The 22163-nt window shown below is 54.3% G+C and overlaps 1 protein-coding gene across 4 annotated transcripts in view; it reads right to left on the bottom strand.

The window, feature by feature from the left end:
• Myh14 (myosin heavy chain 14) overlaps nucleotides 1-22163 on the bottom strand; it is a 57326-nt gene that overhangs the window by 17341 nt on the left and 17822 nt on the right. For all 4 annotated transcript variants that reach the window (XM_055613448.1, XM_055613449.1, XM_055613446.1 and 1 more), the window contains 18 exons: nucleotides 21713-21853; nucleotides 14980-15075; nucleotides 13136-13254; nucleotides 11333-11485; nucleotides 11077-11250; nucleotides 10458-10631; nucleotides 9945-10059; nucleotides 6644-6831; nucleotides 5784-5905; nucleotides 5299-5368; nucleotides 4823-4983; nucleotides 4063-4171; nucleotides 3360-3491; nucleotides 2606-2812; nucleotides 2031-2168; nucleotides 1611-1734; nucleotides 1315-1486; nucleotides 288-500 (listed from right to left, as the gene is read on the bottom strand). In XM_055613448.1, coding sequence (XP_055469423.1) covers nucleotides 288-500; nucleotides 1315-1486; nucleotides 1611-1734; nucleotides 2031-2168; nucleotides 2606-2812; nucleotides 3360-3491; nucleotides 4063-4171; nucleotides 4823-4983; nucleotides 5299-5368; nucleotides 5784-5905; nucleotides 6644-6831; nucleotides 9945-10059; nucleotides 10458-10631; nucleotides 11077-11250; nucleotides 11333-11485; nucleotides 13136-13254; nucleotides 14980-15075; nucleotides 21713-21853 — 2608 coding nt within the window. The remainder of the gene's footprint in view (nucleotides 1-287; nucleotides 501-1314; nucleotides 1487-1610; nucleotides 1735-2030; nucleotides 2169-2605; nucleotides 2813-3359; nucleotides 3492-4062; nucleotides 4172-4822; nucleotides 4984-5298; nucleotides 5369-5783; nucleotides 5906-6643; nucleotides 6832-9944; nucleotides 10060-10457; nucleotides 10632-11076; nucleotides 11251-11332; nucleotides 11486-13135; nucleotides 13255-14979; nucleotides 15076-21712; nucleotides 21854-22163) is intronic.

The raw sequence follows: 22163 nt of genomic DNA, 5'->3' as shown, positions 1-22163 counted from the left end.
AAAGGAAAGGAAAGGAAAGGAAAGGAAAGGAAAGGAAAGGAAAGGAAAAAGGAAAGGAAAACGAAAAGAAAGGAAAAAGGAAAGGAAAGGAAAAAGGAAAGGAAAGGAAAAAAGAAAGGAAAGGAAAAAGGAAAGGAAAGAAAAGAATAGAAAAGAAAACTTCTCTAAGACCGGGGTGGCCTGAGGGCTAAGTCTGGGTCTGACTCCCCCATCCATGCCTTCAGAGCTGGTACCTGTGTGGCTTGAATCTCCACCCAGAGGTGCCCCACCCAGCACCATGTCCTCACCGCAGTTCCTGCTGGGCATTGGTGGAGTCCAGCGTGTCCTCCAGCTCCCCACGCAGGGCTTCCAGCTCCTCGCCCAGGTCCCGGCGCTGCTTCTCCGCCTTGGCCCTGGCTGCCCGCTCAGCTTCCAGGTCCTCCTGGGCCTCAGCCAGGCCAGCCTGCACTTCTCGCAGGGACTTGAGCAGCTGGGCACGGGCACCACCCTCCTCCTCTACCCTAGGGAGTGACAGGGCCAAGGAGGGGTCAGCACCCAGGCAGGCACAGCTGAGTGTAAAGTTCAGGGGCTGGAGAGACCAGACCTGGGTTCAAGTCCTGGCTCTGCCACTGCTCGTGTGATTCCTATTCCCAAATTATTCATATTCCTAGGTGTGCACAGAATGCTACCCATAGTTCTCCTAGGTGATACTGGGCTCCCTCCATGTCCCCAGCCTCTTTGGGGATTTGTTGTTGTTTTCTAGGCTAGCCTTGAACTCATGGCAATGCTCCTGTCTCAACATTCTAAGTGCTGGGATGACAAGCATGTGCCACCATGCTGGGCCATTTTAACTTCTATGTGTATGTACAAGTGAAGGTCCTCAAATCATTTCTCCACCTTAGTTTTTAAAAAAAATGATGCATTTTTATTTTATGTGAATGAGTGTTGCCTGCATGCAGGTATGTACGCCACGTATATACGCCCAGGGAGGCCAGGAGAAAGTCTTGGCTCCCTTAGAACTATAGTAACAGATCATTGTGAGCCTCCATGATGCTGGGAATCACGGCTGGGTACCCTGCAAGAGCATTCAGTGCTCTTAACCACCGAGTGACCTCCAGCCCTTCTAACTCACCTTCTAACACCTCTGAAATGGAGCTGTCCCCACAAGCCGAGGTGTCTTGGTAGTCCTCACATGCAATATAGCTAATGTATGTCAAATAGGCACCATGGCTTGTAGTAGTGCCTCACTAAGTGTGCGTGGTGCCTCCCCCTAGAGGCCCCTCCCCGCCATGTCTCGGTGGAGGCAGGGGGCGGAGCTGCCCTGGGGTAGCTCACCTGACCAGGGCTGCCTGCAGCTCTTCCTCCTTGCGGCCCAGCTGTGCAAGCAGCTCCTCTGCCCGCTGCTTCTGCTCCACCATCTGTTCCTGAAGCTCTGAGCTCTCCCCATCCAGGCGCCGCTTCAGCTTCTCCAGCTCCTGGCGACCTTTCTCCTCCTTCTTCAGCCGGTCTGCGGGCACCAGGACAGGAGAGAGCTGCAGGCCAAGGCCTGACACCATCTAACTCCTCGCTCCGACCCTCCTCCTGCAGGTGTTCAGTGTGCACGCAGCCCACCCTGGCTCCCAGCCCCTCACCCTCCATGTCTGTGATCGTGGCTTCATATTTGAGCCTCAGCTTGTTGAGGCTCTTGACTTTCTCCTCCTCTTCAGCTGCCTGCGAGGAGAACTCTGCCAGGCGCTCCTCCAGCAGCCTCCGCTCCTGGGGACAAAAGAGGTTCAGGACCCTTGGCTTTCCTGCCCTTCCAGCTCCACCCTCTCCTCCTCTCCATCCCGGAGTCTGGGCCCAGCCCACCTCACAGGGCTCACCTGATGGCACGAAGCCACCGTGCACTCGGGGTTATGGCTGCTCTCATGAACAACACTGCAAGCCACCCCTCACCCCCGGCACACGTCCTCGCCATCACCTCCTACCCATGTCTCACCAGCTGGGATCCCAGCAGGAGCCCATCTGCCACTTGTCCCCCCACCCAGGACACTGCTGCCCAGAGGCCCCACCTTGCTCAGCTTGGCATTCTGGTCCTCCAGGAGCAGCAGGTCTTCCTCAAACTTCTTCATCTTGGCCTCTGTGGTCACCTTCTCCAGCTGCAGCTTCTGCCGGGCACCCTCCTCGGCCTCCAGGTGGGTCTCCAGCTCCTGCAGTGGGGGGAGGGGGCTCAGGGGCTGTGGCTTCACACAGGTCCACACCCAGGGTGACACTAGCCAGCATCAAGCTTTTCCTTGTCTCCTCTTTCCGTTCATTGGCTTAACCAAGCATTTACTGAGTGCCTAGTGTACACCAGACACCACCCCAGACCCCGAGGATGGGTAATAACCTCCATCCCAGCAGAAAAAGAACTCAGATGTTCCCTCTGTGCACACACATTTGGGAGAGTGGCTGCAGGAGGGTGGCCTGCGGGGTGGGGGTGCGGTGGAGACAGAGGCTGAATCCTTGAATAGCTGGATCCAGCGGTGCCTGAAGCTGTCACTTTCTAGTTCCTCCACCACTTGAATGACATCTATAGCGTCTTTGTGCTCTGGAGCCTGGAGCTGAGGTTTGGGGTGGCGTGGGCGGGGTGTCTGGGTCGCCACACCTGGATGTGCTGCTGCAGCCGCTTTTTCTCGCCCTGCAGCTGCCGGCTGCACTCTTCCTCCTCGCCCACTCGCGCCTCCAGCTCTGACACCACCAGCTCCAGCTCCTGCTTCCGGGAGGCCAATCGCGCCCTGGTCTCCTCGGCCTCGGAGCACAGCTCGGCTTCTGCGCGCAGCTGCTCAGCCAGGCGTGAGCGCTCCTCCTCCAGCTGTGGGTGACGGGTACCAGTCAGGGGCCCCCATTCAGACTGCCCCCCACCATCAAGATCTCTGTCCAGCCTGGACACAGCCAGATTCTGTCCCTTGAGCCCTGACCTCGCCGCCCCCTCATCCACACAACTCTGCCATAGCTCCATCATTCAACCCCTCCCCCTCTTCACCTCCCAAACCCTGTCTCAAGGTCCCAAGCCAACCCTGAACCCCTCCCTGCGCCTGCCCCTCACCATAGGAATCCTGTCCATCACACAGGCCCTGCCCAGCAGCCCTACCTCTTGCCCACCAGTGCCCATCCCTGACACACACACACACACTCACACCACCTACTCACTCTCTTCATTCTGCCTTTCATATTCTGCTCCACTCCCAGCCACACTCCTCACCATCTTGACCACGCCCTTATACCCACTCACTGCCCCACTCCCGCAGTCCACCCTTCACACACTGGCTCCCCCCAAAAGCTCCACCCCTGTGCCATGGCCACACCTACACAGACCCATGGGCCCCACAGGTCTCACTGCTCATGTTGCCGCTCCTCACCTGTGCCACTCGGCTCTGCAGCTCTCCCACTTCCCGAGCGCTCTGCTGCTGCAGCTCCTGAACTTTCTGCAGCTCCTGGGCACGCGCCTGCAGCACCTCATCCTGTCGTGTCACCTGCAGCAGGGGCTTCACCTGGGGAAAGGCATGGCTGCTTCAAGGAGGGGGACCCACCCCGCGCCGGCGCCCTGTCACCTCGCGTTCCGGATCCAGCCGCCTCTGAAGCTGCCTGTGCTCTTCTTTTGGCTTGTTTGTTGTCGTCTTTACATGTTTGGTGGTTTTGAGACAGGCTCTCATACGGAAGTCAGGATAGCTCAGCTCCTCCCACATCTACTGTATGAACATGCTTACACACAAATGTGTGGAGGTCAAAGGACAACTAGTGCACTTCAGGTCTCTCCTTCCACAGTTTGGGTCTCAGGTATTGAACTCACGTCATCAGGCTAGGTGGTAGGCACCCTTAACCTGCCAAACCATGTTATTATCCACCCTTTATTCCCCTGAGACAAAAGCTTATGTAGCCCAGACTAGCGTCAGTCTTCATGTAGCCAGTGATGACCTAAAACACCCAATCCTCCTGCGTCCTGAGTTTTGGGATGACGGCTTTGTACATGATGAGCAAGCGCTCTGGAACCAAACGTTAGCCCGAGCCAAGGCCTCAACCTATCCTCCCCGCCGGCTGAGGCCTGGGCCCAGCCTCGCTCACCTTGATGAACAGTCTCCACCACTGCCAGTTCCTCAGCTTGAGGTAGGCGGCACAGTTCCGCTGCATCACCCTCAGGGCACTCTGCTGCTGCTGCCTCCGCTGGAAGGCCCTGTGGGGACACGCCGGGAGTGGGCGCTGGCCAGGGAGCAGCCACGCTGGACTCAGTAACACACTCAGGTTGACTGTGAACCCCCAATCCTCCCACCTCCTCCTCAGTTCTGGAGGACAGGCGCACATCCATGAGGAGGGAACCCAGGTCTCACGAATGCTGGGTGAGCCTGTGCCCGCTCACCTGACTCCGTACCACAACAGACTTAACCACCAATCTCACACATCCTGCTCTTAGCTCTGTCCAGGCCTCAACCTCCCTTGTTCTTCTCAGTCCATCCTCAAAGCACTGATTGTCCCTGGCTAACAGCTCTCCACAGTTCCCCAGGGTCCCGAGAGGCAAGGTCCCTAGCCCTCAGCCTGGGGTTGGGGCATCCCTCCTACAGGCTGCTTGTTCTGAGGGGAGGAGAGACTGTTCTACAGGTCCACATCCTGAGACAGGCCAGGTGTCCGCCATGGGGCCCTTACACAGACCAGCTTCCCATTCTCTTTCGTCAAGGCATCCTCCACCAAGACATGTCACCCCTCCAGCTGCGGGCCAAGTCATGTGTCCTGCTGGACCCCAACTTTCTGAACTCCAGCGGCACGCTCTGAGTGTTTGCCTCAGCCCAGCCTTGGCCCACAACACCTGGCACAGCCTGGCTTCCCTCACCTGCGGGCCAGATAGCCCCGTGCCGCTGCCTGGAAAGACACTATGATGTCTGTGACCTTCAGGTCCCGCTCCTCCTCCAGCTGGGCCAGGACTCCCGCCCGGAAGAAGATCTTACTTTGGCCAACACGGTAGAGGTTGGGGTCTAGCTCCAGGGCCTGGATCTGGGGTGGGAAGGGGAGGAGATGAAGAAGGGAAGCTGTGTGAGGAAGGACAATGGGGAGGCCTCCCCTTCCTCCCCCATCACCTGGATCCCTGTCCAGATCCCACACCTGCCACAGACCCCACTCCCACGCTAGAGGCTCCACCCCACTCCATAGGCCCCACGAAACCTCCTTTTCCACAGGTCCCACCCCAGCACCAAAGGCCCTGCCCACGCTGTTAGCACCGCCTCTTTCTACAGGCCCCGCCCCTCCAGCCGTGGGCCCCACCCACTGAACAGGACCCGCCTCAGACCAGGAAGCCCCGCCCCTACATACCATCTTCTCACAGGCCTGTTTGCCGTCCATGAAGCCCTTGGGAATGGCGTTTGGGGTGAGGATCTCATAGCTGCAACCACAGGGGAGCGTGGAGGGGAAGATGTCATGAAGGCCGTCTAAACCAAGCTTGGTAGCAATCAGGAATGCTAACCACATCCCTGGGTTTGGGTTCAGTTTTTTGTTTGTTTGTTGTTTCTGAGACAGGATCTCATTATGTAGCCCTGGCTGTCCTGGAACTCACTATGCAGACCTTGAATTCGAGGGTAGGTACAGAGGATGGCTCACTGAAGTGCCTAGGTTCAGCTGGCACCCGGCCCCCACCTGGCCCCTTTCAGTCTACACATTTTCTCCTTTTCCTCTCACAGACCACGGAAGGGAACTCGAGATCAGTAACCTGGCCTGGAGCCCCCAAGCTGAGATGGCACTTGTACGGACTTGCTCCCGTTGTGCCCAGCACCCCGCAGCCCTTGGCTGGCCCTGCTCACCGCTGCCGGAACTCCTGGAAGAGTATGCGGTTGGGGAAGCCCTGGCGGCAGATGCGGATACCCTCGAGGACCCCGTTACAGCGGAGCTGGTCCAGCACCAGGCGCGGCTCCAGCTTCCCAGCCTACAGGGGGGACCGCAGGGTCAGTGGCGCGGCCACCAGGGGCGCCTCAGGCAGGACTGTGGCAAGTGCCTGACCACTGCCTACCCCCAGCCTCTCACTGGGGGATTCCAGGGGGAAGCTTTGTCTCTGAGCATGACCCTCGTTTTACTTTTTGTTTAAATTTTTTTTTATTGAAACAATATGTTATTATTATCTTTGAATTGGTGCTGCAGGTGAGGCTAGCCCTGAACATGACTTTTCTCTCGTTGTCCCTAGTGCTAGACTGACAGGCCTGTGCCACCTCTATCCCAGCAACCCTTTTCTACTCCTTATTCTCACCATGCTCCCACTGGCCTCAGGGCCTTTGCACAAGCTATTCTATGCTTGGAAAACTGCTCAGGCCGCACAGCTCAGGCTCCTCCTCTCCAGGGAGCCTTCTGTGACTCCCCGGCTAGATAAACTCCAACCTGACCCTTGTCACGCCTTCAGATTCACCTGAACATTCACTTTGGGCGGCCGGCTGACCGTGTATTTTACTAAGAACCCCTCTGCCCTGTCCACCAGCAAGCATGAGAAGTACATGCTCTCCCTGTATCTGCTCCTCGCAGGACCCCGGAGCAGCTGGAAGAGCCTCTTCTTGCCTCTCTGCCACTGTGTCCCAGGTCCTGTCTGTCACGGTGGACACAGGCGTGGAGAGCCCAGGCAGCCACGGTACCCACACACAGAGCACACCAAGCTGACCGGCCCCTTCCCACTCACCCTCTTCTCATGATTGGGGACGATGCAGCGGACAAAACTAGGGTTGGTGTTGCTGAGTGTGGCCATGAGGCGGCTGAGAGATTCCTTGTAGAGCTGCCCCACCGTCCGGAACATCCCGCGGCGGGGGCGGCCTCCTGGCGGCCCATCCCCAAGGCTGCTCACCTGCTCCAGCCCCACAATGCCCTCCACTGCGGAGGTGCACAAGAGGGATCAAGGTCAGCCAGCACACATTTGTGCCATCCTCCTGCCTCAGCCTCCGGGGTGCTGGGATCCAGGCTTGAGCCATCACATCCAGCTTCTTACAGTCAGCTTTAAGGAGTGGGGTTAGCCACGTGGCCATCTGGCTGTATACAGGACTTGGCATGTCCTACAGAGCATTGCTGTATGGGGACTGCGGTGCAGTTGACGGCAGACAGAGAGCCAGAAACTCAGTAACTGACCTCAAGGTCACATAGCTCGGAAACTGGAGACCCTGGGCCAGAGCCGGGCAGTGAGTCCTCATGTGACCTGCCACTGCTGACCCTCCCCAAGTTCAGCCCTCTCTGGTGCTCCTATGCTGTCAGTCATTTCAAAACAACTGATAGCACTGATTATATTCCTACAGCATAAGGTTCTGGGTTCAAATCTGTACTCTACCACTTACTGGCTGTGTGACCTTGGGCAAGCTACATAACCTCTCTGTGCTTGTTTCCTTATTTGTACATTAGGGGCTCAGGAAATGCTTTTCTTTTTTTTAATATTTATTTTTTTTAATTACATATACAATGTTCTGCCTGCATGTACACCTGCACGCCAGAAGAGAGTACCAGATCTCATTATAGATGGTTGTGAGCCACCATGTGGTTGCTGGGAATTGAACTCAGGACCTTTGGAAGAGCAGCCAGTGCTCTTGACCTCTGAGCCATCTCTCCAGCCTAGGAAATGCCTTTCTTAAAATGTTATCTCTCTCTGTGTGTGCATGAGTGTGTATGTGTATGTGTGTGTGTGTGTGTGTGTGTGTGTGTGTGTGTGTGTGTGTGTGTAAGGCATCTGTGGAGGTCAGAAGACAGCTGTGGGAGTTGGTTCTTTCCTTCCACCATGTGGGTCCTGAGAGCCTGGACTCAGCTTGGCAGCATGCCCTTTGCCTGCTGAGCCATCCTGCTGGCCCCTTCTGTGTATTTTTAATATGTGGTCTAGCTAGAAGCCTCTAGAACCACCAAGGGCTCAGCAGGGAGAGAGACCTCATGCAGAGGGGCAGAGGGAAGAGGATCGACATTTCCACCCAGGACCCTCCCACAGTCCCCCTCACTCTGTTCTGCAAGCCTCACCCGTGGGTGCACAGAGAGACCCACCCCCTGGCGGAGGAGCACCAGGGCCTGCAGGTCCAGGGGGTGACGATGAGAATGAGCCAAGTAAAGTGAACTGTTGGAGGCCCCCTTGTTCTGGGGAGGGTCAGATGAGGGGTAGGGAAGATGGCAGTGGTGGGAGAGATGCGTGAAGATGGGAGGGAAAGGTGAGAGGAAGAGAAAGAAAGAGCATTAGTGAGCACAGAGCAAGCAGGCAGGAACTCAGAAGTTGCCCATGACCCTCTCAAGTCCTGTTCACCCCAACATCAGTGCACTGAGGTCACCTGTGAGAAATTAGCACCAAAGAAAACAATGCAGAACACCTTAGGAACCAAGTCGGTGTCTGGTTTCTTAGCTAGTCCTCTTTGCCCCAGATGCCGGAAGATCAACAATTAACTTGCCATCCCCAGTTCCCCTGCAGGGGAGCATCTCATTTGCCTTCCCCCTGGCTGCCAGGGTGCCACAAGTAAGATGGATGCAAATGGCCCAATTCTCTATCCTTCCCTTTTCCTGCCCTTTGGGGCAGCTTTGTTGGTGACTCCATGTAGGAGCAGAGTGACTCGGAATTGGCCCCACAAGAGCAGGACTGTCACTCAGAGCCACACGCAGGGGGCGGGGCAGTGGGGAAGGGGACGTGTGTCCACAGTGCCCATCAATCATGCAGCTTTTTCAAAAGAACTTATGTTTTTAATTATGTGTGTATTTAGGTGTACATGAGCGAAGGTACCCATGGAGGCCAGAGGTTTTGGTTCCCCTGCAGTTAGAGTGGCTATAAGTGGGGGCACCTGAACCTGAACTTGGGTTCCCTGATGGCTCAACTTGTCTTTCTTTCTTTCCTTTCTTTCCTTTCTTTCTTTTCTTTCTTTTCTTTCTTTCTTTCTTTCTTTCTTTCTTTCTTTCTTTCTTTCTTTCTTTCTTTCTTTCTTTCTTTCTATTTGAAACAAGGTTTCTTTGTGTAGCCCTGCCTGTCCTGGTACTAACTCTGTAGATCAGCTGGCCTCAAACCCACAGAGCTACTCCTGCCTCTGCCTCCCTAGTGCTGGGATTAAAGGCTTGCATTACCATGCCCAGCCTTTTCTTTTTTTCCTTTTTTTTTTTTTTTAAGTGTCTCTCTGTGGCCCTGGCTTTCCTAGAACACATGATATAGACCAGGCTGCACTCAAATTCACAGAGATCCACTTGCCTCCCCCGACCCCTGAGGGCTGGGATTAAAGGCTTGCACCACCACGCCTCGCTAAAAATATCTCTATAAAGTCAGCTTTCCACATATTCAGGCTTGTGACTGAGCAACTAATTAAAAATACTCTGAGGGAAAGAGTCTATACTGAACACTGAACAGGCTTTTCCCTGCCATATTCTCTGTGTACTAGTGTGACTGCTATTTGCATATCATTTGCATTGTTTTAAATAAATAGGATGAGAGATGACTCAGCCTATGGGGATAGAGCCGGGGAAAGTATATGGGAAGATGTGTGTGTCAAATGTGAATACTATGGTATTTTATATAAGTCTTCCAGTGGCCCAGGGGCCTATGGGTCCCAGAGGACACCTGCACTTATTTTCGTGGTCTGATTGCAGAGGAGACTATTATGGAAAACAATTATTTCTGTATTATTTCTTATCCTTTTTAAGATGCTAATTTAAGACAATACCACCTCCACCCACCAACCCACTTCTCAACCCATCCAGTCCTCCATCCATCTACCCAGCCATCTATACATCCACTGACCTGTCCATCCACCTATCTACGCACCTGCCCATCCGGCACCCACCAATCAATCCATCCATATCTGTCCATCTACCCATCCACCCACCGGCTCACCCACCATCCCACTCATCCACGCATCCGTCCACTCACTCACCCTCCTGGTCATCCACATACCCCATCTTCCTCCCTCCCCCTGCAGCTGCTGTCCCCACTGGGGTTAGGAAGGGGCATGGAGTCTGGGGACAGACCCTGGGAAGGGGGGCCTTACCATCCTTCCAGATCTCAGCCGTGAGACGATCCGTGCTCTGGTGAAGCAAGGCAGCCACGCTGTCATTCAGCGGGTCCATGTTCTTCATCAGCCATTCACTGGCTTTGTAGTCAACCTGCGTGGAACGAGGCCGAACAGCGTGACGGGGCTTCCCACACAGGAGCTTAGCATGGACTCGTGTCCACGCTGTGAACCGCACCTCACATGCACGGCCCTCTCTACGTCCTTCCCCACCCTCCATCTCTTTGCCCTCCGTGACTACAACATCCTTCCAGTACATTCTGCTCTGGCCACAGAGGCCTCCTCAGCTCCTCAAGCATAGTCTGTTCGCGCTAACGGGGCCCCCACAGGCATGTGACTGTGGAATTTCACAGGTGGCATCCCTCTGCAGGAAGCTGTGGCTGACTTGGTCTTGTGCTCTGTGTCACGTGGGCCTATGTGACCTGCGGCCACGTGGAGACCGGTGGGTCCTTGAGCGAGGACCCACAGCCGGCCCAGCCCTCAACCCCTCACCTTGCCTGCGTAGTGCAGCACGCTGAAGTCGGCCTGATCCCGCAGGTGCCTGGGGCGCTGGAACTTGGGGTGGCTGCCCTGCTCCTGGGCCACCTTCTCCACGAAAGACTTGTCCGTGGCCTTGGGGAACCAGCACTCCTCGTCCAGCAGGGCCAGGAGCCCTGGAGGGTTTGCCTGACCAGCGCGGGGAGGAACGGAAGTCATATTCTCCAAGTCTGCGCACAGGTGGCTACTGGCTGTCAGCCCTTAGAGTGGCTCGGGGCTAGGGGGCTGGGACAGGGCTGAGCGGCTGAGCGCTTGCCTAGCGTGCGCGAGGCGATAGGCTCCATCACCAGCAGCGAGCCACACACTGACCCAGTGTCTACAGCCAGGAACTCAGGTGGGACCTGCAGGGTCCGCAGAACCCTTGTCCACGGAGATGTGGCTGCTGACGGGACATTTGCCCTTTGGGTCAGAGGAGGGCGCTGTGGCATTCTCACTGGTGGGCGGGGCTGGGTGGTGGGTGGGGTCAAGCTTTGCGGTCCGAGCATTAGGAGGGCAGAGTTTTGCGGGTCTGGGTGGTGGGCGGGGCCGAGCATTGAGAGTCTGGACTGCAGGCCCATTGGTCTGGGCCGCTCACCGGCCGCTCGATGAGGTCGATGCAGGGCTGCAGGTCCAACCCAAAGTCCAGGAACGTCCAGGGGATGCCCTCCCGCTGGTACTCCTCCTGCTCCAGCACGAACATGGTGTGGTTGAAGAGCTGCTGCAGCTTCTCATTGGTGTAGTTGATGCACAGCTGCTCGAAGGAGTTCAGCTGCGAGGGGTCGGGAGAAGCGCTGTGAGCGAGGGGACAGAACCAGGGTGGCGGGCGGGGACGGCGAGGCAAAGGTGCGTACCTGGAAGATCTCAAAGCCCGCGATGTCCAGGATGCCCAGGAAGGAGGCGCCCTGCCGCGGGCTTCTGTCCAGGGCGCGGTTGAGCCGCAGAACCAGCCAGCGGAACAGGCGCTCATAGGTAGCTTTGGCCAGCGCCTCCAGCGCGAAGTCGGCCTGCAGGGAGGGAAGCTTAGTGAGGCCGAGCCCGTGTCACACGGCTTTGGATGAAGCAGGGCGGCCCTGAACTTCATCTCACAGCCTCTGGGACCGCACAAACTGCACGCTGCCACTTCTGAAGGCCTGGTGCGCACCAGGCTCGGCCCTCCTCCACCTCTTACGGCAGTTACTGCAGTAATTACTCCACATCTGAGAGTCTGAGCTGGAATTCCAGCACAGCCACTCAGAGGCTGTGTGATCTCAGGCCCTTGAGTAAGCTTCTCCATGCCTCAGTTTCTCTGTGGTATTAGAGACTCAGCTGGGACAGAAAGCCAGGGCTCCCAAGCTCCTTCCTGTTTCTGGTGGTTCCAACCTTCGGTCACCTCTCTGTCACCACTGTGGTCTGGGCCACCATCTTTGCCTGGATTTTGTCAGCAGCTCTGAGTTTCCTTGCCTTTATAAGCACCCTAAGGAATCTTTATATAAAGGACAAATGAAATCAGGTCACTACCCAGCCTCTCACAGCGCGTCTCTACTGTGGTCCCCATGACTCATCCTGTAGTGATCACGGCTTCAGTGACCCTCTAGCCCTTGCTCCCTTGTCTTGACATCACTAAGCCTCATTCACGGAGTCACCGCTGCATAGAGCCATCCTTTTCATTCACCATGTCCCTAGCACAGTGGTTCTCAACCTGTGGGTCAAGGGTCGCATAGCAGATATCTACATCACAGCTCAAAACAGTAGCGAAATTACAGTTATAAAGTAGCAGCAACTAATTTTATGGTCGGGGGTCACCACAGTATGAGAAATTGTAATAACGGGCCGCAGCACCAGGAAGGCTGAGAACCCATGCTTTAGTGCATCCCCACGAGAGACAAGTCTTTTCTTCTGTTTGTGTGTATGTGCACATGTGTGCAAATGTGAGCCCAGGTGAGGATGTAGAGGCCAGAGGTCAGCTCGGTGTCCTTCCTCACATTCCCCATCTCACTGAACATGGAGCTCATGGAACATGGAGCTCGTTCCTTCAGCCAGAGTGGCTGACCACTGAAAGGAGGGAATCGGCCCATCTTCATCTGCACAGCTTTTCACATGGTCCTGAGGTTCAAACTCAGTCCTCACGGTGTGTGAGGCTGGCTCCTGCTGAGGCAACCACCTCCCCAGCCCTGCTCTGTAGGGTTTTGTTTTGTTTTTTGAGACAGGGTTTCTCTGTGTAGCCTTGGCTGTCCTGGATTTGCTCTGTAGACCAGGCTGGCCGCAAACTCACAGAGATCCGCCTGCCTCCACCTCCCCGGGTGCTGGGATCACAGCGTGTGCCACCTCACCCGGCTTGATCTGTCTTTTGACTACTGCTTTTTCTCCAGGGCTGGTGATAGGGTAGGAGCAGGCAGGCTGCCAAGTGTGAGTGACGGAGTAAGACATTTAAAGACCTAGAAAGAGGGCTCAGCAGCTAAAGCTGCCCCCTGCCAAGCCTGATGACCTGAGTTGACTCCCCAGGACCCACAGCACGAAGGGACAGAACTGACTCAGCTAGTGGTCCTCTGGTTTCAGCATGGCCCCTCCCCCATAACTAAGTAAACGGAGAATTGTGATAATAATAATTTAAAAGTCCCAGGATCATTAAATAACAAGGCCGTTCTTCCTGCCCCTGAACAGCTGGTTCCATCTACCTGCTCCTTGGTCTGTGCTTTCTGGACATAATCTCGGCCAACTTTGATGCGGGGTGTGAGAAGGGCTCTGGAGAAGTCGGTTACCCCGAGTCCTAAGAGGCGGCAGAGCTTCTGGGCAGCTGAGGGAGAGAGGGAGCAGAAGGGGTTAGCACAGGCAAAGAGGAGGGCTTGTGGGCGGGTATCCCGCCCCTCCGCTGGAGAGAAGAGGCGGAGGCAGCCTTTGCTGGTAGGAGCATCCTGAGCTAACGGAGCGCTGGGTAGACAGGCCTGTGCCACTGGGCCTGGAGTGATGCATATTTTCAACAAGCATAAGCAGCATAAAAAGCACCTCTACACTAAAACGTTAACGAGATGGATGTTTGTGGTGGAGCACGGCAAGGCTGCGTGGGAGGCGTGTTTCCCTTTCTGCTCTGAATTAAACCCTGAATCAAGCCATGTTTCCAGGCACCCGTCAGCTCCACTGAGGGAAAAAGGAAAGCCTAGAAAGAGATACATTAAGAAGGCACCGGAGTCCGCCATGGTGGCACACACCTGCCAGCCCAGTACCTGTACCAGTTTGAGACATGAGGATCCGGAATTCAAGGTCATCCTCAACTACAAAACAAATGAGGGGCCCATCTGGGCTACACGAGGTCCTGTCTGAACCCACCCCCCCTAACCACACGGTTCTAGTTAACACACAAAGCTACTCCCCAAGGCATGGGGGGGGGGGGAGCGGGATTTAGAAACGGTTGTGGCACGCGCTTTTAATCCCAGCACTCTGAGGCAGAGGCAGACAGATATCTGCATTCAAGGCCAGCCTGGTCTACAGAGTGAGTTCCAGGACAGCCAGGGCTACACAGAGAAACCCTGTCTCGCTGTCTCGAACCCTCCCACACATACCAAAAGAAAGAAAGAAAAAGGAAGGAAGGAAGGAAGGGAGGGAGGGAGGGAGGGAGGGAGGGAGGGAGGGAGGGAGGGAGGAAGGAAGGAAGGAAGGAAGGAAGGAAGAAAGGAAGAAAGGAAGAAAAGAAGGAAGGAAGAAAGAGACAAAGTTTGCAATTTCTGCTTCCCAGTTAAGAAAAGCAAACAGGTGCGCCAGCGCAGGCAGTGTGGCGTTGGTGACTAGTGCCCCCGGTGGCCACAAGCCGGCACTGCAGGGCCGGCTGGGTTGGGAGCGGTGCCCCAGTTCCCCAGATCTCCAGAGTTTGAGAGTGAACTAGAGGGTTTTTATAACCAGGACAGAGAGCTTCGGATGTCCAGAGGGAGCAGGGCAACTCTATTTCTGTCTAGATCTCCAGCTACACTGGTACAGGGTAGGGCGACCCCAGGGGACACCCCCAGGATGCACACGTCTTAAGAGGCTGACTGGGCAACTGCCTGCCTTCCTTGACAGCCGAATCCCAGCACTCGGGAGGCTGAGGCAGGAGGCTGACTTCGAGTTCGAGGCCAAACTGGCCTACAGTGACATCCTCTCTCACAAAACTTAAAACAAAAATAGTTGGGTGTGGTGGTGCATGTCCTTAGCATCAATACTCAGGAGGCAGAGGCAGGCGGATCTCTGTGAGTTCAAGGCCAGCCTGGCCTACAGAGCAAGTTCAGGGAACCCTACCTTTAACAACCAAAAAAAAAAAAAAAAAAAAAACACCAAAACAGGGAGAAGAGGATGCAAGAGGAGCAGGAATTCAAGGCCATCCCAGGCTACAAATAATGAACAAGAAGAGGGGAATCAGTGATTTTCAGTGTTTAACAAGGAGGATGAACCAGTGTGGACGCACAATCCTGTAAACACAGCATTTGAGAGGCAGAGGCGGGAGGCAGAGCCCCCTGAGTGAGGGGCAGAGGACGCTGGCCCTGGGCAGTACCTGTGTTGTCAGGCATGGTGGCTTGGTCCGTGTTGCGCTCTTTCCTCAAGACAATGTTGCCAAACTGGAGGACAGCTGAGACAGTGCGCAGCATGGCTGTGGGACAACACGGAAGGTCACATGGGGCCAGGCACTCTGGTACCGGCTCCGTCATGCCACGGGAAACCCAAAGGTATGCTCAGGACCCCCAAGCTCAAAGCTCACCCTTGACCCCAGCATGGCCTTTAAAAAATGCAATGGAGTCACTCAGCTTTCTGCTTTCAAGCTTTGAACATGACAAGAACGGGATTCATGAGAACCAGACACTGGCCTGGGAAGATGGTTCCTTCAGTAAGCACTCGCTGTGCAAGCATCGGAACCCGAGTTTGATTCCTCAGCGCCCACCTAAAAAGCTGGGTGCAGTGGTAACCCAGTACTGAGGAGACCAGACAGGAAGATCCCTGAGGCTCAGTTGGTTGGCCAGCATAGACTAATCGTCAATCTCCAGGTTCAATGAGAGAGCCTGTCCCAAAAGTGAGGTCTCAGCCTTGGCAGCAAGCCTCTCTCCTTAGAGCCACCTTGCCAGCTCCAAACCCAGTTCTTTACGTGAATGTTGAGGATTGGAACTCTGGTCCTTGTGCTTAGCAGCAAGCGCCCTTCCCACTGAGCCATCTCCTCATCCCCACTGCTGGTTCTGACACGCAGAGCTTGCGGCCAAGGGTATTAAAGTCAACGCCACGGTGAAGTGAGTCTCACAAGTTGTTTTCCAAGTTGGTCAGCAAACCTCTTCGCTCCAGCACTGAGCACTGTGCCGGTGTGTTTGTGTGTGTGTGTGTGTGTGTGTGTGCAGCTTACACGCCAAGAACTGCTCCACAGTTAAGAGCTCTTCCAAAGGACAAGTTCTGTTCCAAGTAGTCACGTCAGGTGGTTCTTATATAACCACCTGTAGCTCCAGTTCCAGGGGATGGTACACCCTTTCCTTGCCTCCATAGGCCCTGCATCCACATCACACACACACACCACACACACATAACACATACACACACCACACACACAACACACATATAACACATACACAACACACACATAACACACACACATAACACACACACATCACACACAGACACACACACACAACACATACACAACACACACACAACACACATATAACAAATACACATCACACACACAACACACATATAACACATACACCACACACACACATACACACACACAAATAAATCTTTTTATAAAAATCCCAAGATAGGGAACCAAGCGAAGCCCAGGAAGGACACTAGTCTGAAGTGACACAGCTGAGCATCTTGGTTTGACCTGGGCTGGCTGTTCTCGGGCCAGGTCACACTCTTCTGCTCTGAGTGGCCACAATCAGGGAAAGAACAGACCCCAAAGAGCTAAGATTTCTCCAGAAAATTCCCTGCTGGAGCTGAATGCCCCGAAACTCTGAACTGAAGGGGACACGCCCGAAGGCTGTGCTTACTCACCCTGCAGGCTGATCTACACACGTTTCCTGGCTGCTAGCCTCTCTCTCGGAGGTAGGAGCTGAGGCAGCATCTCACCGTGTGACTTGGGCTGACCTGTAACTCCCAGTGTACACCTCAAACTCCGAGACCCGCCCGCCTCTGTCTCCTGAGTGCTGGGATCACCGGGGTGTGCTCCCAGGCTCTTTTCACATGTATGTATATCGTGTGTGTGTGTGTGTGTGTGCGCACAACAGCACATATTCGGAGGTCAGAGGACAGCTTACAAGAGTTGGTTCTCTCCTTCCACTCTGTAGATTTTAGGAACTGACCTCAGGTTTGAGGCTTGGTAGCAAGCACCTTCCCATACTGGGCTGGCCCATTTCCTGGCAGAATGGAACAAAGGATTCTTCTGTCCTTTAAATAATGTATTCTCATCCCAATCCCTATTCCCTAGGGTATTTGTTTTATTTTGTTTTTTGAGTGTTTGAGACTGGTCTCATGTACCCCAGACTGGCCTGCACCTTGCTATATAGCTGAGGGTGACCTTGAACACCTGAGCCTCCTGCCTCCACTTCTGCAGTGTTGGGATGACAAGACTACACCATAATGCCTGGCTTTTCAGTTCTGGTGATAGAACCCAGAACTTCATGCATGACAGGCTCTACCAACTGGGCCCTGGCCCCAGCTCCTATCTCCCAGTCTGTCCAGCCAGAGACTTCAGAGACCTCCGACACAGTAGGGTTTGAGGTTACAGACAGAGCTAGGGAGGAAGTGAAGTTGAGTTTTCAAATGTTGTGGCTGTGACAGCCAGTGTGTTGTTTTTCCATTAGGAACCTAGATGCTTGGAGAGCTGAGGTTGCGCTGCCCCCTGGAGGACACCTGGGGCAGTGTGGAGGAACAGCTCGGCCTGTGTGACCGGAGGCAGTTACTCATCCTCACCAAGATCACCGTGTTTTGCATGGGGAGAGGACACAGCCTCGGGGACCTGGGGAGCTGCTGATGATTTTCCCCTTCATCTTTAATTTTATGTGTATAGGTGTTTTGCCTGGATGTGTCTGTGCATTGTTTGCATGCAGTGCCCACGGAGGCCAGGAGAGGGTGTCGGATCCCCTGGGAGGCTCTGGGAGTTCCAGAGTTATGAGCCACCCTGTGGGTGCTGGGAATCAAACCCGGGCCCTCTGGAAGGGCAGCCAGTGCTCTTAACCGCTGAGCTGTCTCTCCAGCGCCTGCTCCTGGTTTTACTCAGGGTTCTATAAGACTTGGTCACCCTTCTGAGACATTCCGTCCTTTGAGGGCACTGGCATTGGGTCGATGATGGGCTGCGGCAGCTGTGTTTGTGTCAGTTGTCTCCATGGCGACATTAAGGATCCCCACCCCTAGCTGTTCAGTCTCCAGTGTTTACCCAGTCAACAGACATGGATTCTTTTCTCTTCCCGGCACCACACCTATTCCAAGCACCTGACCTTCAGAAAACGCTCTAGGGAGTGGACCCTGCTACACATGATCCCAATTTGACAGGTGGGGAAACTGAGGCATTTAACTTACAAACTCAGGATCACTCGATTCATAAGCTGGCAGAGGCAGGATTCCGACAGGAGCTGTGTGAGCTTTCTGTGCACCACAGGGTAAGTTGGAATGAAGAGAAGTACTTGCACACAGCACACCAACAGAAACTGGAATATCTCTCTCGAACACACACACATGCACACGCACTTCCATGGTGCATGCTCATCATCCCAGCACTCAGGAGGCGGAGGCAGGAGGATCAGGAGTTCAAGCCCAGTCTGGCCTTGACTGCATACGCTGTCTCAGCAACAAAGCAATCCAGGGTTGAGGACAGAGCTCATTACCTGAGCTCAACTTCCAGGACCTACGGTGTGGAAGGAGAGAACCAGACTTCCCAACGCTGTCCCCACCCCCAAGCACACACATGCAAAACAAGTGCTAAGTAAGTGAATGTGAACAAAAGGATAAAACAGAACAGCAGATATTCAAACGAAAGCCCAGTGTTGAAAGGTAGAATTTGCTGGATTTCTGTGAGGCTGGAGACATGGCTCGGTGGTTAAGAGCAGGGGATCAGGGTTCAAATCTCCCTACCCACAAGCATCTGTAACTCTGGCTCCAGGGGGACCAGCATGCTTCGGCCCTGCACACACACGGCGCACAGGTGCATATGCAGGCAAAACAGCCAAACACATAAAACGGAAATCTAAAACCATCTGCTGAGTGTCCACCCGGGCCTCAGTTTCCCCAGCCGGGCTGAGGAAGGGGCTGGACTCACTGGTCTCTTGTTTGACCCTCTCGGAGTGGAAGATGCTGAGGGGTAGGGCAGAGAGACAGGAGTTCACAGAATCTGTGAGTTTCGCAGCTGTCAGGAGCCGCTTCGCACAGGCTCCCAGGTCCCAGGGCTGAGAAATGGCGTGCAGACAGACAGAAATCCCTACTGGTGAGCGAGTGCTGGACAGGCCTGTGTTAGACAGCTCCGCTCTCTGTGAGAGCCTCTCAGGTCCAATTCTGGGGGGCGGGCTAGCTATAAGACTGGCAAAAATGGGGTGCTGCTGGGACCAGGCAGAACAGGGTTGGGCACCAGGCTCAGCTCTGCTGGGAGGTGACAGCCTGGTCTGCAGGAAAAGGGGTCTCGGCGTCCCCCTCTGTGACATAAGCACAGCTGTGGTTCTTTGCTGCTTCCCCATCCAATGTGGTATAAGTAAATTAAACTGAATAATTTACAGTATGTGTCACTGTGACCCTGGGCCACAGCCTCAGGGAATAGACCCATGGTCAGAACTCCAGGGACCACCTCCCAGTGAAATGCAGCTGGGTATGGTGGCTCATATCTATAGTTCTGAAAACTGGAAAGCTGAAGCAGGAGGACTGTCATGAGTCCAAGAGTCCTGCTCATAGGAGAGACCATCGGGTTCCCTGTGTCTGCTAACTGTTCAGTTTCCCAGACTGGCACTTGCAGAACCAAAGGTTGACAGGGGAAAGACACGAAGTGAGGAGAGAGACGCACAGAGGTCTTTCTTGATGAGTAAAATGCTGTCTGCCCCAGGCTGCGCTCGGGGGAGTCCATCTGCATTTCTGGCAGTGGGCTGTGGGGTCCACCACCACCCTGTCGTCTCCTGAAGGGAGGTGGGATCTAGGCAAGACTCCCTGAGCTTCTGTCTCATCTCTGACATGAAACAGAGTCTATGCAAAGATGATGGACACTACTTCATACAAATGGAACATAAGGAGGCTGTCACGTGATTTCATCGGCCTCCCACTCCAAAAAAAAACACACAGAGGGATGGAGTCCACGCAGGTCCAGAGCTGGGGAGTGGGGAAATGGTGCCACCTTGTGGATGGTGTTGAGATGGCTCCTCTGCAGCTAAAACCAACCAAGATTAGGATATGGCTAAGGAGTAGAGCCCTTGCCTCGAATCTCTCAGTGACGGGCTGTGAGGCTCAGTGGTAGTGTGTTGCCTAGCATTCAAATCCCAGCACCAAAACAAATTAATGAATTAAATTAAATGTGTATGGGAGGACACTGGGACTCTAGAGCCAAAGCTGTGTCCAGTACTCCAGAGCTCAAAGCTCACCTAACTATGGCTTTGTAATTTCTAACTGGCTTTGTAATTTCTAACCGACTTTGTAATTCCCCAGGCTGGTGGTGTCCCCCCACCAGGGAACTAGTAGACAAATTCAGAACCTGGCCATGGTCAGCCCTGCCTCTTGCTACCTGCCATGTAGTGAGTCCAGTGTCGGATGGGAGTTTCCCATTTTGCAAACTAAATCTTCAGAGTTTGAATGTCCTCACAGCCTGAGCACAGGTCACCACAACTTCAGCTACACTTATGCCTTCCAGAGACAGGAGCATGTGCAGCCATCATCATCCTGATTATCCGTCAAGACATTCCCCTACAAATATGCTCAGAGGCCAGTATATGCACACAGATCTTTAGTTGAGGTCTTCTTCCCAGGCGGGTCAAGGTTGTGTCAAGTTGACAATAAAGACTAACTGGGTCACTGCATCCCTTGTCAGCTTGGCACATACCACTGTTAAACTGTAACCGTTCCTTTTCTGTTTGTCCCCAAGAGCTCTCCTTACTATCACAATATAAAATGTCAAATGAAATTCAAAGAAAACCCAACTCTTTTCAGAAGCTTCAATCTCTCAAACACACCACTTTCCCTGCCCCAGGGCCTTTGCACAGGACATTCCAGAATGCCCTTCCTATTGCTCTTACCTCGGGCCTCTGTCTGACCTCCTGTGTGGAGCTGCACCCCAACTCAGCCCCCGGCTCCCTGCTCTGCACCCCTCCCCCATACTCCAGTGAATCTTGTCATTTATATAGCTGATCTCATTTCCACATGCTCCCTGAGGTGAGGAGAGACGATCTGCCCACCTCTCTCCCTAGAGCTCCCGCCCTTCCTACACAGCAGATACACAGTAAACACTTAACCAGCATCCCGGGAAGACGAAGAGACGGCTCAGTGGGGAAACGCGCTTACCACATACACATGATGGCCCGAGTTCAGCCCCAGAGCCAACGGTGGCAGGAGAACTGACACCTTTAGCCTGCCCTTTGACCTGCGCACATCCACACATACTCAAACACACGTGCTCCCACTCTCACGCAACACACTGGCACTCACACACGCACACTTAATGTTCAAACACACTTCCTCTCTCACACCCACACAACTCACCAACACACATATACACAAATGCTCGCATGCACACAACACACAGATGATGTGGCTCAGTTGGCGAACTTACATGGACCTGCATGGTAGAGAAGGCTGGCTCCCTCGGGCTGCCCTGACTTCTACACACGTGTGGCCTGTGTGCGCCCATATACACTCCCAGCACAGAGATACACGGAAACTTCATGAAAAAATCATAGCTCTAGCTGGCCTGGAACTTGCCTTACAGACCAGGCCAGCCTTGAGTTCAAGATCCACCTGCCTCTGCTGGGATTAAAACATGCACCACCACACCTAGCTGTAATACTTTAAAAAAATAATAATAATAAATAGAATTAAACTTTAAAATCAAACAAACAAAAATCTCTAAAATCAAGGTAGATGGATCAGCTCCCAAAGTACAACATTCAAGGTTGACCTCTGGCCTCTGTGTGCACACACACACACACGCACACACCACTTACGCACACACATGCTCACCTGCACACACTGAATATGTGCGCACACACACAAAAATAAAAGCTTGAACACATTGGTCCAAGTAGGAATGGCTGTGCCCCTGGTGGCTCAAGTCACTCACTCACCGGTGATCTCCTCTGGAAGGAAGCCCAGCACGCGCAGGGACTCCAGCGTCTCCTGGAAGAGCTCCCGCTCCTGGCCGGGGGTTGAGGAGGGCCCGTTGGTCAGGAAGCGGTAATGGGAACAGGGCTCCAGAAGAAGGTCAGCTGTAGGGAGAGGGCAGAAGTCCGGGCTGTGCTGGGGTCGGGTCACCATGGTGGAACCCGACATCCTTTACAGTGATGGCTGAGGGGCTGGGGACAGGTAGGTTGCAGTGCACAGAACGACAGACTGTTCTTCAGGCTCTTCCACAGTCTCCACTCTGGAGACCAAGACACAGAGTTGGGACCAGGATGTCAGGGGAACAACACAAAGACCAGGCGGGAAAAGGAGGAGGAGGACAGAAAGAGGAGGAGGAGAAGAAAAAGCTGTGGAAAGGAGGCAGCGGAGCTACAAAGTTAGACTTGGTAGCTCGCC

This window comes from Psammomys obesus, unplaced genomic scaffold, assembly GCF_907164565.1.
Source record: "Psammomys obesus unplaced genomic scaffold, mPsaObe1.curated_primary_1811, whole genome shotgun sequence".
Lineage (NCBI taxonomy): Eukaryota > Metazoa > Chordata > Mammalia > Rodentia > Muridae > Psammomys > Psammomys obesus.
Note: the sequence above shows the minus strand (reverse complement) of the source record. Positions and strands in the feature narration are given on the sequence as shown.